This window comes from Lutjanus erythropterus, chromosome 20 (genome assembly GCF_056507025.1).
Source record: "Lutjanus erythropterus isolate fLutEry1 chromosome 20, fLutEry1.hap2, whole genome shotgun sequence".
Classification (NCBI taxonomy): domain Eukaryota; kingdom Metazoa; phylum Chordata; class Actinopteri; order Lutjaniformes; family Lutjanidae; genus Lutjanus; species Lutjanus erythropterus.
This window is the reverse complement of record NC_139336.1, coordinates 13,494,198-13,511,088: the sequence shown is the minus strand read 5'-3', so window position 1 is coordinate 13,511,088 and position 16,891 is coordinate 13,494,198. Positions and strand designations below refer to the sequence as shown.

Below are 16,891 nucleotides of genomic sequence, written 5' to 3'. Positions count from 1 at the left end.
TAATGTGCTACTAGTTCACCAGTGGCGAAAACAGGAAGAGAAAATGTTTTTTAGCCAATGAATTGGTACATACAATGGCATGCTTCTGGGATTGGTTTAAATGGTGTTCACGCCAGAAACGAACCCCTTCAAGGCACACCAGAGTCCATTATTCATACCAACCCAAACAAACTGCACCAACGGGGTGCTTCAGGGTTCAATTTAACCAACTGAACAAGGCCGATGTGGACCTGCCCTAAAGCAACTTGTTCCAAGACCATCAGCGAAACAGTTGGATTGAAAAGGCTGCATCTGCATCTTTCATCTCCATTTTAGTCAAGTTGTGCACAATAAATTATTAGAATAGAAAAGAGAAAGTACAGATTGGAGGGGACATGTAAGAGACCTTGTGTTAATCTGGTCCAACTACACCCAGAAAGAGAGCACAGATCACATAATTCATAACAGCCATCTATGAAGTATCTGAGGGGGATCTCTGGCTGTAACAGAAGATTAGACACACGAAATGCTATTTTGCTGACACAATAACTTTGGTATGTAATTATTTGAGTTGTTTTTCTGTCATGACTTCATCCGACTTCAGACTGAAATTAAACTTTTGGGAAGCCACAAGCAGTCAGTGCATTGCATCCCTGCAACAATAAAGAAATATATAATTACAGCAGTGCACAAAAGAACTCCTGGAATGTGTTGAACATCTTAGATTAAACATGTGGGAAATGATAAAATGTCCCTCTGAGGACGTCATCATGTTCTGGTGTTTAAGAGACATTCGTGGAAGAATCAGAAAGCCCAGTCTTTTGTCTTGAGACAAAGGTTTAATTTCAGCTTTTGGGAAGTCCCATGTTGGATCGGACTCATGCAGGGCAGCAAATCACTCTGACATACCAAGGGCGTTGTGTTAACATATTCAATACTGCTTTCCATCTGCAATAGATTTACAGCAATATGATGCACTTGTTTGTTCTGAAAAGAAAAAAAAACATCAGGCATACAGTACATTATTGGGAGAGTGATTTATGAGTCAGTGGGAAATGCACTGTAATAAGCCACTGCTGAATTCTTCACTGACTGAACTTTTAGTAAATCTTGGATGCCCTAATAAAACACTTTTCAAATACTTAGGAGAAGGTATTCACTGTTTTATAAGGAGAAAATGGTTTTCTTCAACCCCTGTTTTAAATTGTTTATGGTTATTTATGGGTCAGATATTTTCTATTGTAGTTATATTGAGTCATCCGAACCATCAGTCTGTCATTCTTTGTATTTTTGTTCTCAGTCAGTCACTATTTATGCCAGCTGCCCTGGCAAGTGAAAGTCAAGTCCAAGATGGCATCTACAGGAAGATAAATGATTTTGCTTTCAAAATAAAAGCTTAATAGAGTAAGATACAATAGCATAGCTTATATATATATATATATATATATATATATATATAAAGTTGAAAGTTGAAAAAATATGTTTTTTTATTTTTATAGGTAGGTTAGTAATAAAATAGTTGTAATATTTCGCCGTGTTGCTGTCTGTAGTTTAATTTGAAGAGTCCTGCAGGAAGTTGTGTCCTGTTTGATTGCTGCTGTAGTGTCGGTGGTGTGCAGCAGCTGGCTGCTGTGCGTCCTGCCCTGTTCATTTCATTGTCACTGTTGTCACTTGTAGTACACAGGTCCTCCACTCTGCACTGATCCAACATGTGAACCGCTGTGCTGCCTGATGCTGTGAACATGACGAAGGACTCATGACAGCTGACATGAAACGCATGGATTATGGATCTAATATGGATATGTTGCAAAGTCCTACTTTTCCTCGGTGTTTGCGTGAATTCATCGCTGCATGACGGCGACGACGCTTCTTGCGATGGAGCGTTTGATATTTATTTTGTCTTGGACAGGTGAGTGAAAACAGATTACTTCTGCCTGCATGCATGTGTTTGCTTGACTGGAATAAAGGAGCCAACAGGGTCAGAGCAGTATATTAATTTAATATTTGTTACCTAAGTGTAGAGACAGTCTTCTTGACTCAGTCCTCTCCATGTAAGGTTGTGTTTAGTTCTCCATGTCCCTCAGCTGCTTCACTGCATGTCTGACAGTTTATTTTAATCTTTTCTGTTCTGACCATAAGGGTTTGGGGTGTTTACTTGGAGCATGTTTACCTTTAGAGAGTCGCAGTATATTATGTTGTTATTAAATGTGAACAAACTAAATCCTAATCAGTTTACAACTTGAAAAAAACAATTTATTCAAAGCAAAAATAGATTATAGTGACCAACACCCATTCTGTCTGTTTTGTCCTGCAGAAACTCATTATTTTGAGAAAAGTAACCATTAAAATGATTTACAGGATCTTTTCTTGTATGGCATTGATGGAAACAGGTTTCCATGCCTCAGTATGACTTATTTCTAGTTTCATCAAAACTTAATGCATGCAAATACAGAAAATATACACTATTCAAATGAGGTTTGGTTTAATTGATGACCTTCCCCTGTTATTATACACTTTTGTTGTTGTCAGAGATGGTCGTGCTTGGTGTTCAATCTTGTGTTGCGTTATATTTGATATTATATGTTTGGTGCTACCTGTTTTTGCAGGTCAGGCAGTGTGTCGGGACACTGGGACGAGATCTATGGATTTGTGGAGCAGCTCACCAACAGGTTTGTCAGGTAAGTACAGCTGCTGTTATGTGCTTTTAAATTTTGCGAAGGTTGTCCCTCTTTTCTCTGCAGCTCATCTTCTCCTCTACTAAAAATATGGAATAATATAAACTTTATATAGCACAGTTTGAAACAAAATGAAAAAGTTCTTTGCAGAGTAACAGGCATATTAAATTTGAATTAGAAGAAATTGAACCACAAAAAAGTCTATTTAAAGAGTGAGGAGACGTTATAGGTTTTTAAATTACAGTACAAACACTAGTAGTGAGTAGAAAAGTAGGGCATTTCTATTTTGGGGAGCAGACATCATACAAGGCCACCAACTGCTCCAAACCCCTCTGGGTAATGGTCCAGAGGGTGTGTGTGTGTGTGTGTGTGTGTGTGTGTGTGTGTGTGTGTGTGTGTGTGTGTGTGTGTGTGTGATATCTTTAGGTTTAATAGTGGGTTGCTAAATATGAGAGCATAACATCCAGCCAGATGTTGAAGGTGGTGCTGACCACAACAGACAGTTCTGTACCCCTTCACTGCCTGAAGGTTACAGCAAGGAAGTAACACCGATGGGGGTGGAGGGGTGGGAGGGGGGGCGCTATTGTGTATGTGGAGATGAGAGGGTGAGCGAGGCGCCAAGATCGTCCCATGTTGTGCGTGATTCAGATTCAGTAAAATATGATATTTAATTAAATTAAATGTGTTATGTCTGTTTCTAAAGGACCCAGAGACAGACACAGAAACAGTGAGTAGCAGGAAATAATAAGATTATATAATAAGGCTATTTTAAATTCAATGTTGACTTTAAAAGATATAAGACTTAGTTTCTGATGATGTTTGCTTGTGAAGATTTGCAGATTCACACTTTCTTTGTGTGTGTGTGTGTGTGTGTTTCAGTCCCAGGATGAGGGTCTCCTATATTGTCTTCTCCAGCAGAGCAGTTGTAATACTGCCACTAACTGGAGACAGGTACCGTCTTCAGTTTTTTTTAAAAAACCTTTCCTTTTCTTGCTCCTCTTCTCTGCCTCATTCATTAACCCACCCTCCTCCTCTTCCTCCTCACTGAAAAACAACCAATAACCAGATCACACAGAGCTCCCATCAGTCTTTATTTACACTGTGTTGTCTGTGTTTTCTGATCTGGCTGTGCAGGTCACAGATCGATGATGGTTTGGAGAGGCTGAGCCAAATCAAACCTGCTGGTGAAACGTACATGCACGAGGGCATGAGAGCAGTACGTATCATTGCCTGCCAGCAACCCCACTCCTTACACAAATGGTCACATCATTATTTTTCAGTTATTATAGAGTTTGTCTGTCCTTGTATACTTTGGTCCATTCTGTCTAATGTTAACTGCTGTATTATTAGGAATAATCTGGTAAAATAGATGATATGTGGTCTTATATTTCTAAAAGGTCCAGTGGGGTCTTGCAACATAAAATGTTTCTTCAGTCCAAAAGATACAGCAATGGAGCCTTTTAGAACTGCACATGTGCACAACCTGTGTGTGAGCTTGAGTCAACTTTCTCTCTTCAGGTGTCCAACCAGATGAAGACACAAACTCCGCCATCATCAAGCATCATCATTGTTTTGACTGATGGCAAGCTGGACATCTACCCCTATGAACTGAGCATACAGGAGGTATCAAACACACACAGGAACACTTTACTGATGATGTTTTGTAGGCTGATCTTTTATCAATGACTTCTTTTCTGATAACAAACACAGTCTTACTGTGTCAGTAGAAGCCACAGAACATGACTTAGACCTTGTGTTTGCTTCCCAGGCTGACAAAGCCAGAGGGTTTGGAGCCAGAGTGTACTGCATCGGGGTCATGGACTTTGACCACAAACAGGTAGAAGGACTTTTTTTGTACCTCCTCTGTCTTTGCTTTCTCTCGTTGGCCTCTGACTTTTCATGCTTTCGTGAGAAAGAAAACTTCTCTGTGTTACTGATACTGATACTGTTGGTTGTTCAAACACTGAGGTTTTATTTGCCTTTCTGTGTGTGTGTTTATGTGTCGGTGTGTGTTCAGTTGTGGTCAGAACTTCAATAAGCTGCTTTTTTTGGCAAAGCTTTATTAACTTACCTTGACCTCATTGGTTAGTCTGTTTTGATTCAACTGAAACCTCTTGAGGACAGAACAGCTCACAGCTGGCAGAAAACTAAGCAGTTTATGCTGAAGTCGGTTTATGTAAAAACATGGAATACATTTTGTTTTGAGTTACTTTTGATTCCTTGCTGTGATATCAGGTATCAAGTTACTGAAAGGCAGCATTGTGTTAGTAATGAAAACACTGAACTGAGTGAGGATGTGACCTAATGTGTCCTCAAAGTTGTTTTTCATGCTGAATAAAAATGTCTTCTTCTGACTGTGTTGACTGTAAGAAATGCTAACGAGAAAAAACAGACATTATCCTAATAGAACCACTGGTATTCAGTCCTATATGGAAAAAATCTATACACATTTTACTAAATGCTTATGTTTTATCTGAAACTTGAAAATAATATCACAGTCAAATCAGATACATGGTCCCTAGTAAATGTGTGTAAAATGGGATAATCTGGAACTGAATATTATATATGACACTCAATCCACATACAATATAATAATACACATAATAATATGTAATATCAAACTTAGATGAGCTGGGCAACAAAGAAACTGAAATTTTTGAGGTAGTGTGTAAAAACCTTCAAGATATGAAATAGGTCACATATATGACATCTTCAAATAAAAAGAACAATCAAACAAAACAAAAAACTTAATGGGATATATGCATATATAAAAAGCATAAGTTAGTATGTGTCATATTTGATTAAAAACTACAGACATTGAGTACACCAGTAACCACATCATGTATCAAGGCTGAGTCCAATATGCCCTGTTCTTTACTTTACTTACAGCAACAGACATAATGTTTACTTGATTGTTACTTAACCCTAAATATTTTGAAGAATTAATTAATTGCTATTTTCTAATGTATCTAGGCTAAAATAACCACAGTTCATGATTATTTTCAACATGTGACCTTTATTTTCCAGTTTACACTCTGTGTCTCCTGAGATTCATTGCCCGTTTTGAGTATAACGTCAATCTTTTCTCCATTTTGCATGTGCCATGTGCCAACCTTTAAAACATTTTATCATCAATTAATTAGCTATTTTCTTTCTGTCAGAAACTGACAATAGTTGCTCACGTGTGTGGTTTTCTTTTTAAGTTATGTTTTTTGGGATGAAGAGAGGGAGAATGACACATAGCAAAGGGCCGCAGATGGGAGTCGAATCAGTAGTTGCTGCAGAGGACTGCCAGCCTCCATACATGGGGCAGATGCTCACATGTTTTGAATGCTGGAAACAAATCTAATCGTTGAATAAATAATGACCTATTAACATGTTGAAACAAAATGTTTTATTCCTGTTCCATCTTTCCAGATACAGATGTTGTATGAGAAAAAAAAATGCAAAACTGAGACATACAATACAAAACATAAACATAAACATAAACATTTACTGCTGGCAGCAACGTGAATTGTTTCTTTTCTTTTTCTTTTCCATATGGGTTGTTTGTAGTAGTGCTGTGATATGTGAACAGTCAACATCAGGTCATAAGTTATCTATAATAAAATCTACAGGGCCAAGAAAAACATGTGATTAAATTTGCTGAGAAATACAATACTACAATATTTCATTTAAAGTGGCATCAGTGTAGCACAACCCCCTGCCCGCCCTGAATCATTCCTGCATTAGTGTTGTTTGGTCTGCAGTTGGAGCAGCTTTAATCACATTATAGTGACAGTGTTGATTTGCATATTAAGTATTAATATGCATGTTGAACTGTTGAACTGTATAATTTATTACCGGGAAAGTCTTCAGTAGTCAACGGGTGCAAAAGTTCTCTGGTCTGGTTACTGAGCGAGTGTACTTTGTGGTCTGAGGAGGAAATAATTACATCACTCTGTAATTAGATAATGCCAGACGAGCTTCCTGTTCTGCTATCGTTAAAGCAGGAGATGAAAGCTTCAGCCAGCTGTCCAGAGCTTTCATCTCCTCTAAACTGACTTTTCCTCCCTAAATGCTGCTGAAGCACTGAGCTGAATCAAGCAGAGGACCTCCCAGAGAGGCGGCAAAAAGTGAGCCCTGAAATGTAAAGGTTTTTTTATATATGAGAACTTAAAATTAAAATTATTTCATTTCACAGCTTGCTGAAATAGCAGATGGCACAGAACAGGTCTTTCCAGTGCTGTCGGGGTTTCATGCCCTCAAAGACATCGTCAGCTCGGTGAGGTCACATCGCAAAAACCAGTCATTGGCACACAGTGTGAGAGTGACATTACGGTCTTATAACCTGAGCTGTTACTGTTATCTGTATCTCCACACAGATCCTGAAGCAGACGTGCACAGACGTTTTCACAATAGAGCCGTCGAGTGTTTGTGTGAATGGTAAGTTGGTGAGGAAGTTTGTTGCGTGCTATATTGACTGAGGAAACTGAGTCCTCCTGCTTATGTAGCTGTGCCGGACATGTACCAGGATGCATTGTGGGCAAAACTGTGACTCTCACACCCATGTTGCCATGTATCACCAACCTATCCCATAGCTATTACTTTGTTGGCCAAAATGTAGTGTTAGATGACAAAAACATTCATCTCCAACTGATGCAAGCCCCCTGGCTACCCAGAGGTGGAAGCTAGAAATCCAAATTGAAATAGGCTGTAATTCTTCCCGAACACCAGTGACATAATTGTGACATCACTGGACAACAACTGAAATAAAATGCAGCGAATTATCAACCAATCAGAAATGTCCAGCCTACCTAATAGTTTCTGTGCTTTTGGAAAGCACAACTGAAGAGGGTCTGATCCCTGCGGCAACAATGCAGTTCAGAGTTCCTCTAAAGTTTCCTAGTTCCTGGGTAAAGTTCCTGCAGTAGAAATGTGGCATGTTAACATACTGATGTTGGCATATAGCTAAAGGCATCATTCTACCTAAGCTGCTGGCATCACGGCTGTAGACTGTGAGTCTTGTTGATTTTAAGTTGCTCAGTCACCATATTTGCTGTTTAATGCTTATAAAATGTACAATGTCATAGTGGTGAAATGTGTCTGATGTCCCCCAGAGTCTTTCAATGTGGTGTTGAGGGGCACCGGCTTCAGCGGCTCCAAGAGGACAGAAAACGTACTCTGCTCCCTCACTGTCAATCAAAAAACATACGGTCAGTACATGACACACACTCAACACGCTCATTGCATGTCAGCTGATATATGCACGACAGGTTCTTGGATGCTTAAGTTTAATTACCAGCGATGCTTAAAACATGTGGCCACATGGGGCCTGCAGGATAACACCATCTATGAAGTGAAATGTGAAACAACGTGCAGATCTCTGTGCTGCAGTGGAAAGTCAGAGTCATGACGTCCAGAAACAAACAGTAGCTGCTTTTTATTGACTTCAGCCGGAGAACAGAGGAGACACTATGTGACTGAGCAGAGGGAGGGAGAGCGTCTGTGTATCTCCGTCTCATTAGTCTATTAAGAGATCGAAGTGAGGGGGTGGTGTCACTGAGAGGGCATGAAGGGATAACTGTGTTTTTCCAACAGGCTTGTTTTTATCTACCCTGATGGAATTCCTCTCATTCTTTCTTTTGCTGTTGCTCCATTACTTTGAATTTTTTTGAAATTGACAAAAATATGCACACACATTATTGAAAAAAAAATCATTTGATATAAAATAATGATTTGAAACTATTTTATTGGCTTAGAAATGATTTTAGGACTAACTCCTCCAGAGTCAGAGCTGTGTCCATAGCAACAGTCTGTTACTCATAGCAGTGTCTGCTGTTCAGAAATGACAGACCATTGATGTTGTAACTGACCAATCAGAATCGAGTGTTCAACAAAGCTGTGAAATAAAATTTGATAATGCACTAGCACTATGACTGTCCATGATGGATTAACTTTGAGGAGTTAAAATGACAAAAGCATATTCCTACTGGCCAGTCAGAGTCCACCAAGAGGCAAAGTGACAAACCCCAATTCTAAAAAAGTTGAGATGCTATGTAAAACGTACATGAAAACAGAATGCAGTGATTTACAAAATGCTTTTCAACTTGTATTCAGTTGAATACAGTACAAAGACAAGATATTTAATGTTCAAACTAATAAACTGGGAAAGTTGTGGAATACCTCTCTGGGCCTGAGCTCATCTAAGATGATGGAAAGTAAGGTGTACTCTGTCCGAATTCGGATTTCAAATTGTTTTTGGAAGTCATGGACATAGTGTCCTCTAGGCTAAGGAGGAAAAGGACCATCCAGATTATTACCAGCACAAAGCTCAAGGACCAGCATCTGTAATGATATGGGGATGTGTTAGTATCTATGGCATCATGTGTAACTTGCACATGTGTGAAGTCACCAGTAGGTGCATACAGCTTTAGGAGCAACATACTGCCATCCAGACAATATCTTTTTCAGAGATGGTCCAGCTTCTTGCCAAGATAATGCCAAGACACATTCTGCATGTGTTACAACAGTGTGTCTTTGTAGTAAAAGAGTTTGGCTGCTAGACTGGCCATCCTGAAATCCAGACCTGTCTCACTGTCATTGAAAATGTGGTGAAGCACAAAATACAACAACAGTGACCCTGGACCACTGAGCACCTGGAGTGTTGTTAAAAGAAAGGGTAAATATGCCCTTGTACCAACTTTTTGGAACATCAAATTTAGAATGAGGGTATATTTACAAAAAACAATTAAGTTTATTAGTTTTAATATTACATATCTTGTCTTTGTACAGTATGCAACTGAATATAGGCCAGAAAAGTTTGTTCCGAGTTTTTTGGAATTTAGGTATTAACTGGATGACATGTTAACAGAGTTTTTTTTTTTGTAATTTTTGTGTATTTTTAATTGTTTTGTAAAGTTTTGCAAGAAACTTCAGACTTTATAGGCAGAAACAGTTTGACTTGTGCTGTTTCTTCTCAGACCAGAAGCCAACAGTAGTTAGAGACGGATATCTCCTGTGTCCAGCTCCTGTTCTGCACGAGGTCGGACAGTAAGTCAAGACACGAATGTAAACAAACTGCAGGTTAAAAAAGAACTGAACTTGCTGCCAGACCAAAGTCTCAACTGTAATAAAAAAAATGCAATAAAAATCATATTATTGTATAGTCACATTAGAGCATTCTGGTCATTGTTATTTAAAGTTAATGATGTATGTGCAGTATCCACAAAATGAACAGTAGGCACAAGAATTTCTAAATCTACCCACACTTTAAAATAGTGACCAAAGCTTTCATTATGCAGGGTCATATAGTCTGTTTTTGTCCTTGTTTTTTTCTTTTTTGTTTCGTTTGCAATAAAACCCTTAAGATCAAAATAATTTATCACCAATGGCTGCGAGTTTGCTGAAAGTACTTGCAGATATCAGAGTCATGAGCATCTCTGTGCTCTATCAGCCTCACTTTTGAGGCAGCACTGAGCGGGTGTTTACCATAAATAGAAAAAAAAGAACAAATTTTTATACAAGAAAAATAACAGTCCTGCAAAGTAATTCAGCATGACATCATTTTATAACATCACTATTTTGGCATTCATCTGACAACACCGACTCGCTCCAGGCAATAAAGTGCATCATCGACCCAGTGGTGAGCAGTAATGTCACGTCGGGACATCGCTGAGGTGTGGCAACATTTCACAAAGTTGATGGAGCATAGATGCCTCATTTGTAATCATGTAAAAGGAATTCTGCCTTTTCTGTCAGTAAATTAAAACAACAATAAGTTATATATTCTTAGAAATAAGGGTTGCAAAAAGGATTCTTCCTGAAGGGCTGAGGTTCTACTCAGAACTATTTGCTTTTGAAGAACCCTATTTTGCAGAAATGGTTAATAAAGGGTTCCTTGTATGAGTAAAGGTATTGGAAGAACGATGGGTGGGTTCTAAGTGCAACCCTTAGAATATGAAGGGGTTATCGGTAGAATGGCTGGTTTCTAGATAAAACCTTGGAATATAAAAGGGTTCTCGATAGAAACCCCTGGGCGGGTTCTAGATAAAAGCTTTGGAATATAAACGGGTTCTCAGTAGAACCCCTTGGGTGGGTTCTGGAGTAAACCCTTGGAATATAAAACTAGATGAAACTCTTAGAATATAGAAGGGATTCTCAGTAGAAACCCTGGTGTGGGTTCTTGTTAGCAACCATGTTAACCATTACATCATAGAGAGGTCCGCATAGAACTTCTCGTGGGAGGTTCTGGGTAAAACCTTTCATAGATGGTTCTGTTTAACCCAGATAGAACTCTGAAAGTGTTACAAACAGAGCATTTATAAAAGGTTCTATCAGGAACCAGAAGGGTTTCTCTTATGAGGACAAGTCGAAGAATCTTTTATGGTTCTAGTTTGCACATTTGTTTCTAAGAGCGTATCATAAAACTGGGCCTGTGCAAATACAGCAGGTTGAGGTTCTAAACTAGAACTGTGTTGTGTGTGTGTGTGTGTGTGTGTGTGTGTGTGTGTGTGTGTGTGTGTGTGTGTGTGTGTGTAACGGAGAGAGAAAGCAGAACAGTGTTTACAGTAGAACTATCTGTGAACAGCTCAAAGTGTTGGATGAAGTGAAGCCAGTCTGACCAGAATATCTCTGTGGCATTTAGAGAGCGAGCCAAAGCTGATCTAACTTCACCCACTTCAAACAGCGCTGTCTCCCTCTCCCTCTATCCGTCCCCAGTCACCTCTCATTTTCCATCACGTCTCACCCACTCTGTAACACTCCCTCGTCACTGAAACGCTCAGGCGCAGTTTGTGTAAATCTCTCAGGGACAAAGCTGAAACGATATCAGCCGAGTCCAACCTCAAAAATTGGAACCAAACAATATTTAACCACAAACTGTAATGGCACACAAGGAAATGTGGGCAAAAAATGATAAGAATATGAATGGAAATGGCTTCCTTTTTATGGTGATTCAATGTTCTTGGCGCTAATGATGTTGGAAGGTCAACAGGGAAACTGACAAGGTTACTAAGAAACATAACTAAAGCTTCGCAAACTTTGTAGTTGATGGGGCATTAAAGGTTCAGTGTATCAGATGTATAGGGATTTTTTTTCAGAATGTGGCAAATATGTTTTCATACATGCTTGGAAAGGGAGGATGAGATTAAATATTTGCAATCTGCAAGCTCATTGCTACAGTCGATGCCACTAAATCCTGCACACTGGTCCTTTAAATAAAGAAAATGGTGAACACAATTGCTCCATTTTAATTTGCTTTACTTCATTAATGCTTTCACTCTTCCTGTGTCCAGTTATGTCCCTCTCAAAGTTTCCTATTAGTGCCAAATAACATGGCAGCATTGCACATTTTCTTTCATATAATGACCAGACTATGTGACAGTGGAGATTTATTGGAAGTGAATAGTTACAATTGAGATTTATAAAAGGATTATATTTAACTACAGATTTTAGGTAAGAAAGAAATTCCACAAAATGCATGCAACTGTTTCCTCTCATTCTGATGTTGTTTTCAGTGATTGTGTCTAATCATTGCAGATCAATTGAAGTGCTGGTCAGCTTGAACAATGGAAAGTCCTACATCTCCAGTCCCATCACCATCTACGCCACAACATGTGTGAGTAACAATCACATAGCACCAAAAATGAGGCTTGAATGAGATTTGTGGATTCAAACTAGAATTAAGAGACAAATATTAATTAAATATTAAATATTAATTAATCGCCAATAATTACCTGCAATTTACCTTAGTAAGTAAAACAGTCAGCTGTTATCCATCATGACTTCTGTTATAACCTCTTTAAATGTGAAAATAAGTATCTCTGGGTATGACACATGCATTGGTGCCAGTGTAACGATGACAAAAGCTTCATAAACACATCTGCAGGTGTATGGTATAATGTGTGTGTGTGATGAGTGTGTTTTTATTGCAGTCAGATGGGATCTGGGTGCTCTGGCTGCTGTTGGCCCTGTTGCTTTTACTGGGTCTGGTTTTACTCTGGTGGTTCTGGCCTCTCTGCTGCACTGTGGTGAGTTTAAAGTCTGCGTGTGCGTGAATATCTCCAATTCAGGCCTCGTGGGAGCACGAACCATAATTCAGTGCTATTGTTAGTGTTGGTGCTGCGGTTTGGCCAGGGTTCCTGCAGTAACGCTCTTTATTTGTGCCCTGAAGTGATTGTTTATGACTCAGTCATATTGTTTCTCACAGGTGATCAGAGACCCACCTCCCTCTCGCCCGCCTCCTCCACCTCCTGTCATTGTAAGTGAACAACAGACTGGTGAAAAACATTTCTCTTACATTACCAGTGGGTCTATGAAAGGACATTTTGACTCTGAAGTCTGGGTTTTACCACATGTTGCCGTTTTGGCAGTGGTTGGAGTGACTCTATTTTATAAGAAGCAGAGGATTTCAGCTTGTAGCCTTTGTCAGAGTCATCTGAGTTTTCTGTTTTTTAAAACAGGCTACAGTGTATTATTCATGAACATGTATAAGGAAAGATGGTCCATATTTGTATGTACATATTGATTGCAAATATACAAAATACAAAATACTTAAATGCACTAGAGATATAAAAACATTGCCTTTTTCTATAACAGTCAACAAAAAAAAATTAAAAACAAAAACATAACATACCTTCACCACCCTCCCATCCCCATGTGGTATATTTGTTACATAATTAAAATGTTTGATGTTAATAAAGGTAGAAATACACCAATATATAATAAATAGATAGATACAATAGATACAAATGTCCAGAAATAATAAAGCTAAACATATAGAATATGTCGAGGAAAGAGTTCCCAGACATAGTCAAAGTTAGTGGGTTTTTTTCTTGACAGGAGGAGGGAGTTCACTGATCCAGTGTTTATTGGGGATTTTTCAGATTTCCAGTTTTTAAGTATACATTTTTTTTTCTCTGTAGTGCTTGCAAGCAGGATAAAATGCTTCTCATGATGAGTCATATCAAGTGAGCCGACATCGTCCAGTATCCAAACTTTAGGATTGAATCTGGAAAGATGGTCTGTTTAGCACAAACCTAAATTAAAACCATACTGTCTCATGAAGAGCAGCGTCTGTGTAGAATCTTTTGAGAAGCAGAACTGAAAGTTACAGTTAAAGATCTTTACTTGCAAAATTAAGTTAAGTCAGATTTAATGCTCTCCTTGAAGTAAAAGAGCCTTGTTGGTTAAGAGGTTTAGGTGAGATTAGGTCCATTTTATGTTTTATTACTCTTTGTATGATGATTTAAAGTGATAGCTCACCCAAAAATGAAATTTCACTCAATATCTAATCACCCCTGTGCTGATGTGAGGATGGGTGAAGATCTCCAGTTCACAAAACACTCCCAGAGCTTCAGCGGAAAACAGCGTTGCAGCCAAATCCAGTATAATTGAAGTCAATGGTGACCAGTTTTAAAATGTAAAAAAGAACACACAGAAAACCCCACAAAATGTCTGAGAAGCTACAGTTGACATTAAGGCTAAAAACATGGTGTAAATGGCGTCTTTTTGGGTCAAATTTTAATGTTGTGGCTTATGGACACTTGGATTACACCACATGAGCAGTATAGAGACATTTTGTGTGGTTTTTTTTATGTTCTTTTTTAACATTTTGTGCATGATGACTCACTCTTTAACCCTTACTCTGTTTTTAATAAAACTGTTTTTTATTGCCATCAAAATCAAAGTAGTGAAGTTATATATTTAGACAAAGAAAAAGGTTATCATTTCATGAAGCTGATACTGTTAGGATGGCTCTCTCTCTGGTGCTTGAGACTTTATGGTGGCAGCATCTGCTGGCTGTTAGTGGTACTGCATCACTTGGTCATCAGCCTCAGACTTTCAGCCATGGTGGTTTCTGTTTGCTCTTCGTTCATTTAAAAATGTTTTCACTGCATTAAATTCATAGTAAGTAAAGGTATGATTGAATGACTTGGCTAAAATGTCTTTTTCTTTCTATAGTGACAGTGTGAAATGTTGGGTTATCATGTAAAAGGTTAATTTACTTTTATTGTTTTCAAGGAACCAGACGAAGATCCTCTGCCAAAACACAGGTGGCCCACAGTGGATGCTTCGTACTATGGCGGCAGAGGTCCTGGAGGAATCAAACGCATGGAGGTCAATAAAAATACAGAGAGAATTTAGTATTTTTAAAAAACATTAATTGAGGCAAGGCTCAACATTGTTAAGTGCTGATTGTATAAATGCAGCCATTTACTCATGGTCTATAGGTGCGATGGGGGCAGAAGGGCTCCACAGAGGAGGGGTCACGGCTAGAGAAAACCAAAGATGCTGTGGTCACAATGCCGGAGGAGGTAGAGGAGCCCATCATTCCCCGTCCCCCACCACGACCTCCTCCCGTCTACCACCCACCCCCACAGTCTAAATGGTATACTCCCATCAAGGTGAGACAACAGACAATATTTCAATATCTACCCATCTGATTCTGACATGCACACACACACACACACACACACACACACACACACACGCACACATATCTGTATTTTTATCTTGTTTTTTTTTTTTTAATGAAGTAATCAGATTTAACTTGACTTTCAGGGGCGTTTTGATGCGTTGCTGGCCTTACTGAGGAGACAGTATGACAGAGTGGCGATCATGAGACCAACATCTCAGGACAAGGTAAGAAACATCTGTAGTATTTCCCTCCAAAAAACAACCAGATAGCAAAAGAAAACACTGCTGCTTATCAGTTTAGAATACTTTGATTTTCATTTCTTCTATCTGGACATCTGGCACCAAAATTAACTTTTTCCCTCAGTGTCACCAGACTATTTGATTAGAAAATGGATCCACCCTCTTGACTTGACAGTGATTTGATTACATAATAACAGATAATAATGCAGCCCAAATTTCTCCCCTCTAATTATGAACCAAACAGGCTAATAACAGCTTACTGCATCAACTCAGTCATTATAAATTAACAGTCTAAATGTCAACAATTCATGCTCTTTATATAAATTAACACATAAGATGAATCGCCTCTGGTTTGTTTGTGTTGTTTTATACATTTATACTTGTCTTTTGTTTGTCTGCAGGGCCGCTGCATTAACTTCACCAGAGTTCAGAATCACTGAGGATCCACTTTTCACTTTATTCCAGTTTTTGACCAAAGATGGCTGACATGTACACCCAAAGATAAACTTTATGATTCAATGTGTATTGTAAATAAATGTCTTTAATTATATTCTGGTGTTGTTATTGCATTTTCAAATTCTATTATGTGTTTTATGACTTGGTTCTGTGCATCAGTAAAACCAAAGAACACAGTTTTATTCAGTTATTCTGTTTATTTGAAAGAAAAAATATAATTCTCTTTTCACAAAGACCTTCAGTACAAGTACCCTGACTGGCAACACAAGTGATACACAACAAAAAAATAAAGATTGGAAAAAGCATACATGTGAAAACACTTATAAAATGAAACACAAAAATGAGCTTTTTTAAAAACATAAAAGTAGCCTCACGTTCACTCAGGCAGATTTGAAAGGATCATGTCACCCTCATATCATCACAGATGAGATGAAGAGGAGGATGAGGATCCTGTTTGTTTTTAAGTCATACACACACACATACATCAGTTTGTGCTCCATTCAGACCCACAACACTTCTCTATCACACACAAACTGGTGTTGTATTAACAAAATATAGCTTACCAATGCAGAGCCAGCCAACCAGCAACAAGCTCAAGGTGAAACTTCAGAGAAAGTACACAAAGAAGAAACTTTTTTTTTTAAACCTTCTGATACAAAATACAACATAATACTGTATAGAAAGACAGACGCCTTAAAATAGGAGTCACCAAATCCTATAATACACAATACACAAGAACCCACTGAAGTGCATTTGATTTCACTTGCATGATTAGCACGATTTTGCATCACCGAAGTGCACACATCACAAAATGTTTACAACCAAATAGCATGATTGATGAAAAGTGTCCCTAAAATGTGTCTGGAAATATGCAGCTGACGCATTATGGGTCTAAATTAGATAAAATGGCTGTGAAATAGCTGGAAATTGGTGCTGTGTGCAAACTGAGAGCAAATGGACTGGATGTTCTCATTAAAATCATGCACTCAACAAGATGACAGCGCAGACAACACCACTTCTAAAAGCAGTTGTTAGTCTGTTATTTATAATACAAATCAATGATAATCAACTTTTCCTCTCAGAGTGGATCTCTCCTCTCTCTGTCTGTGTGGTTTTCACCCCGGATATCCACAGAGAAGCAG

General features: G+C 38.5%; 1 protein-coding gene across 1 annotated transcript; it reads left to right on the top strand.

Moving 5' to 3' along the window:
* The first annotated feature begins 1,626 nt into the window (after positions 1–1,626).
* Positions 1,627–15,843, top strand: LOC146308226 (anthrax toxin receptor 2-like). The gene is made up of 17 exons (XM_084746714.1): positions 1,627–1,888; positions 2,586–2,657; positions 3,534–3,605; positions 3,789–3,870; positions 4,173–4,277; positions 4,423–4,491; positions 6,838–6,918; positions 7,019–7,079; positions 7,754–7,849; positions 9,617–9,686; positions 12,174–12,252; positions 12,569–12,664; positions 12,844–12,894; positions 14,658–14,753; positions 14,867–15,040; positions 15,198–15,278; positions 15,695–15,843. The coding sequence occupies exons 1-17, from the start codon at positions 1,764–1,766 to the stop codon at positions 15,731–15,733; spliced, it is 1,449 nt and encodes a 482-aa protein (XP_084602840.1). The 5' UTR covers positions 1,627–1,763; the 3' UTR covers positions 15,734–15,843.
* The last annotated feature ends 1,048 nt before the right edge of the window (positions 15,844–16,891 follow it).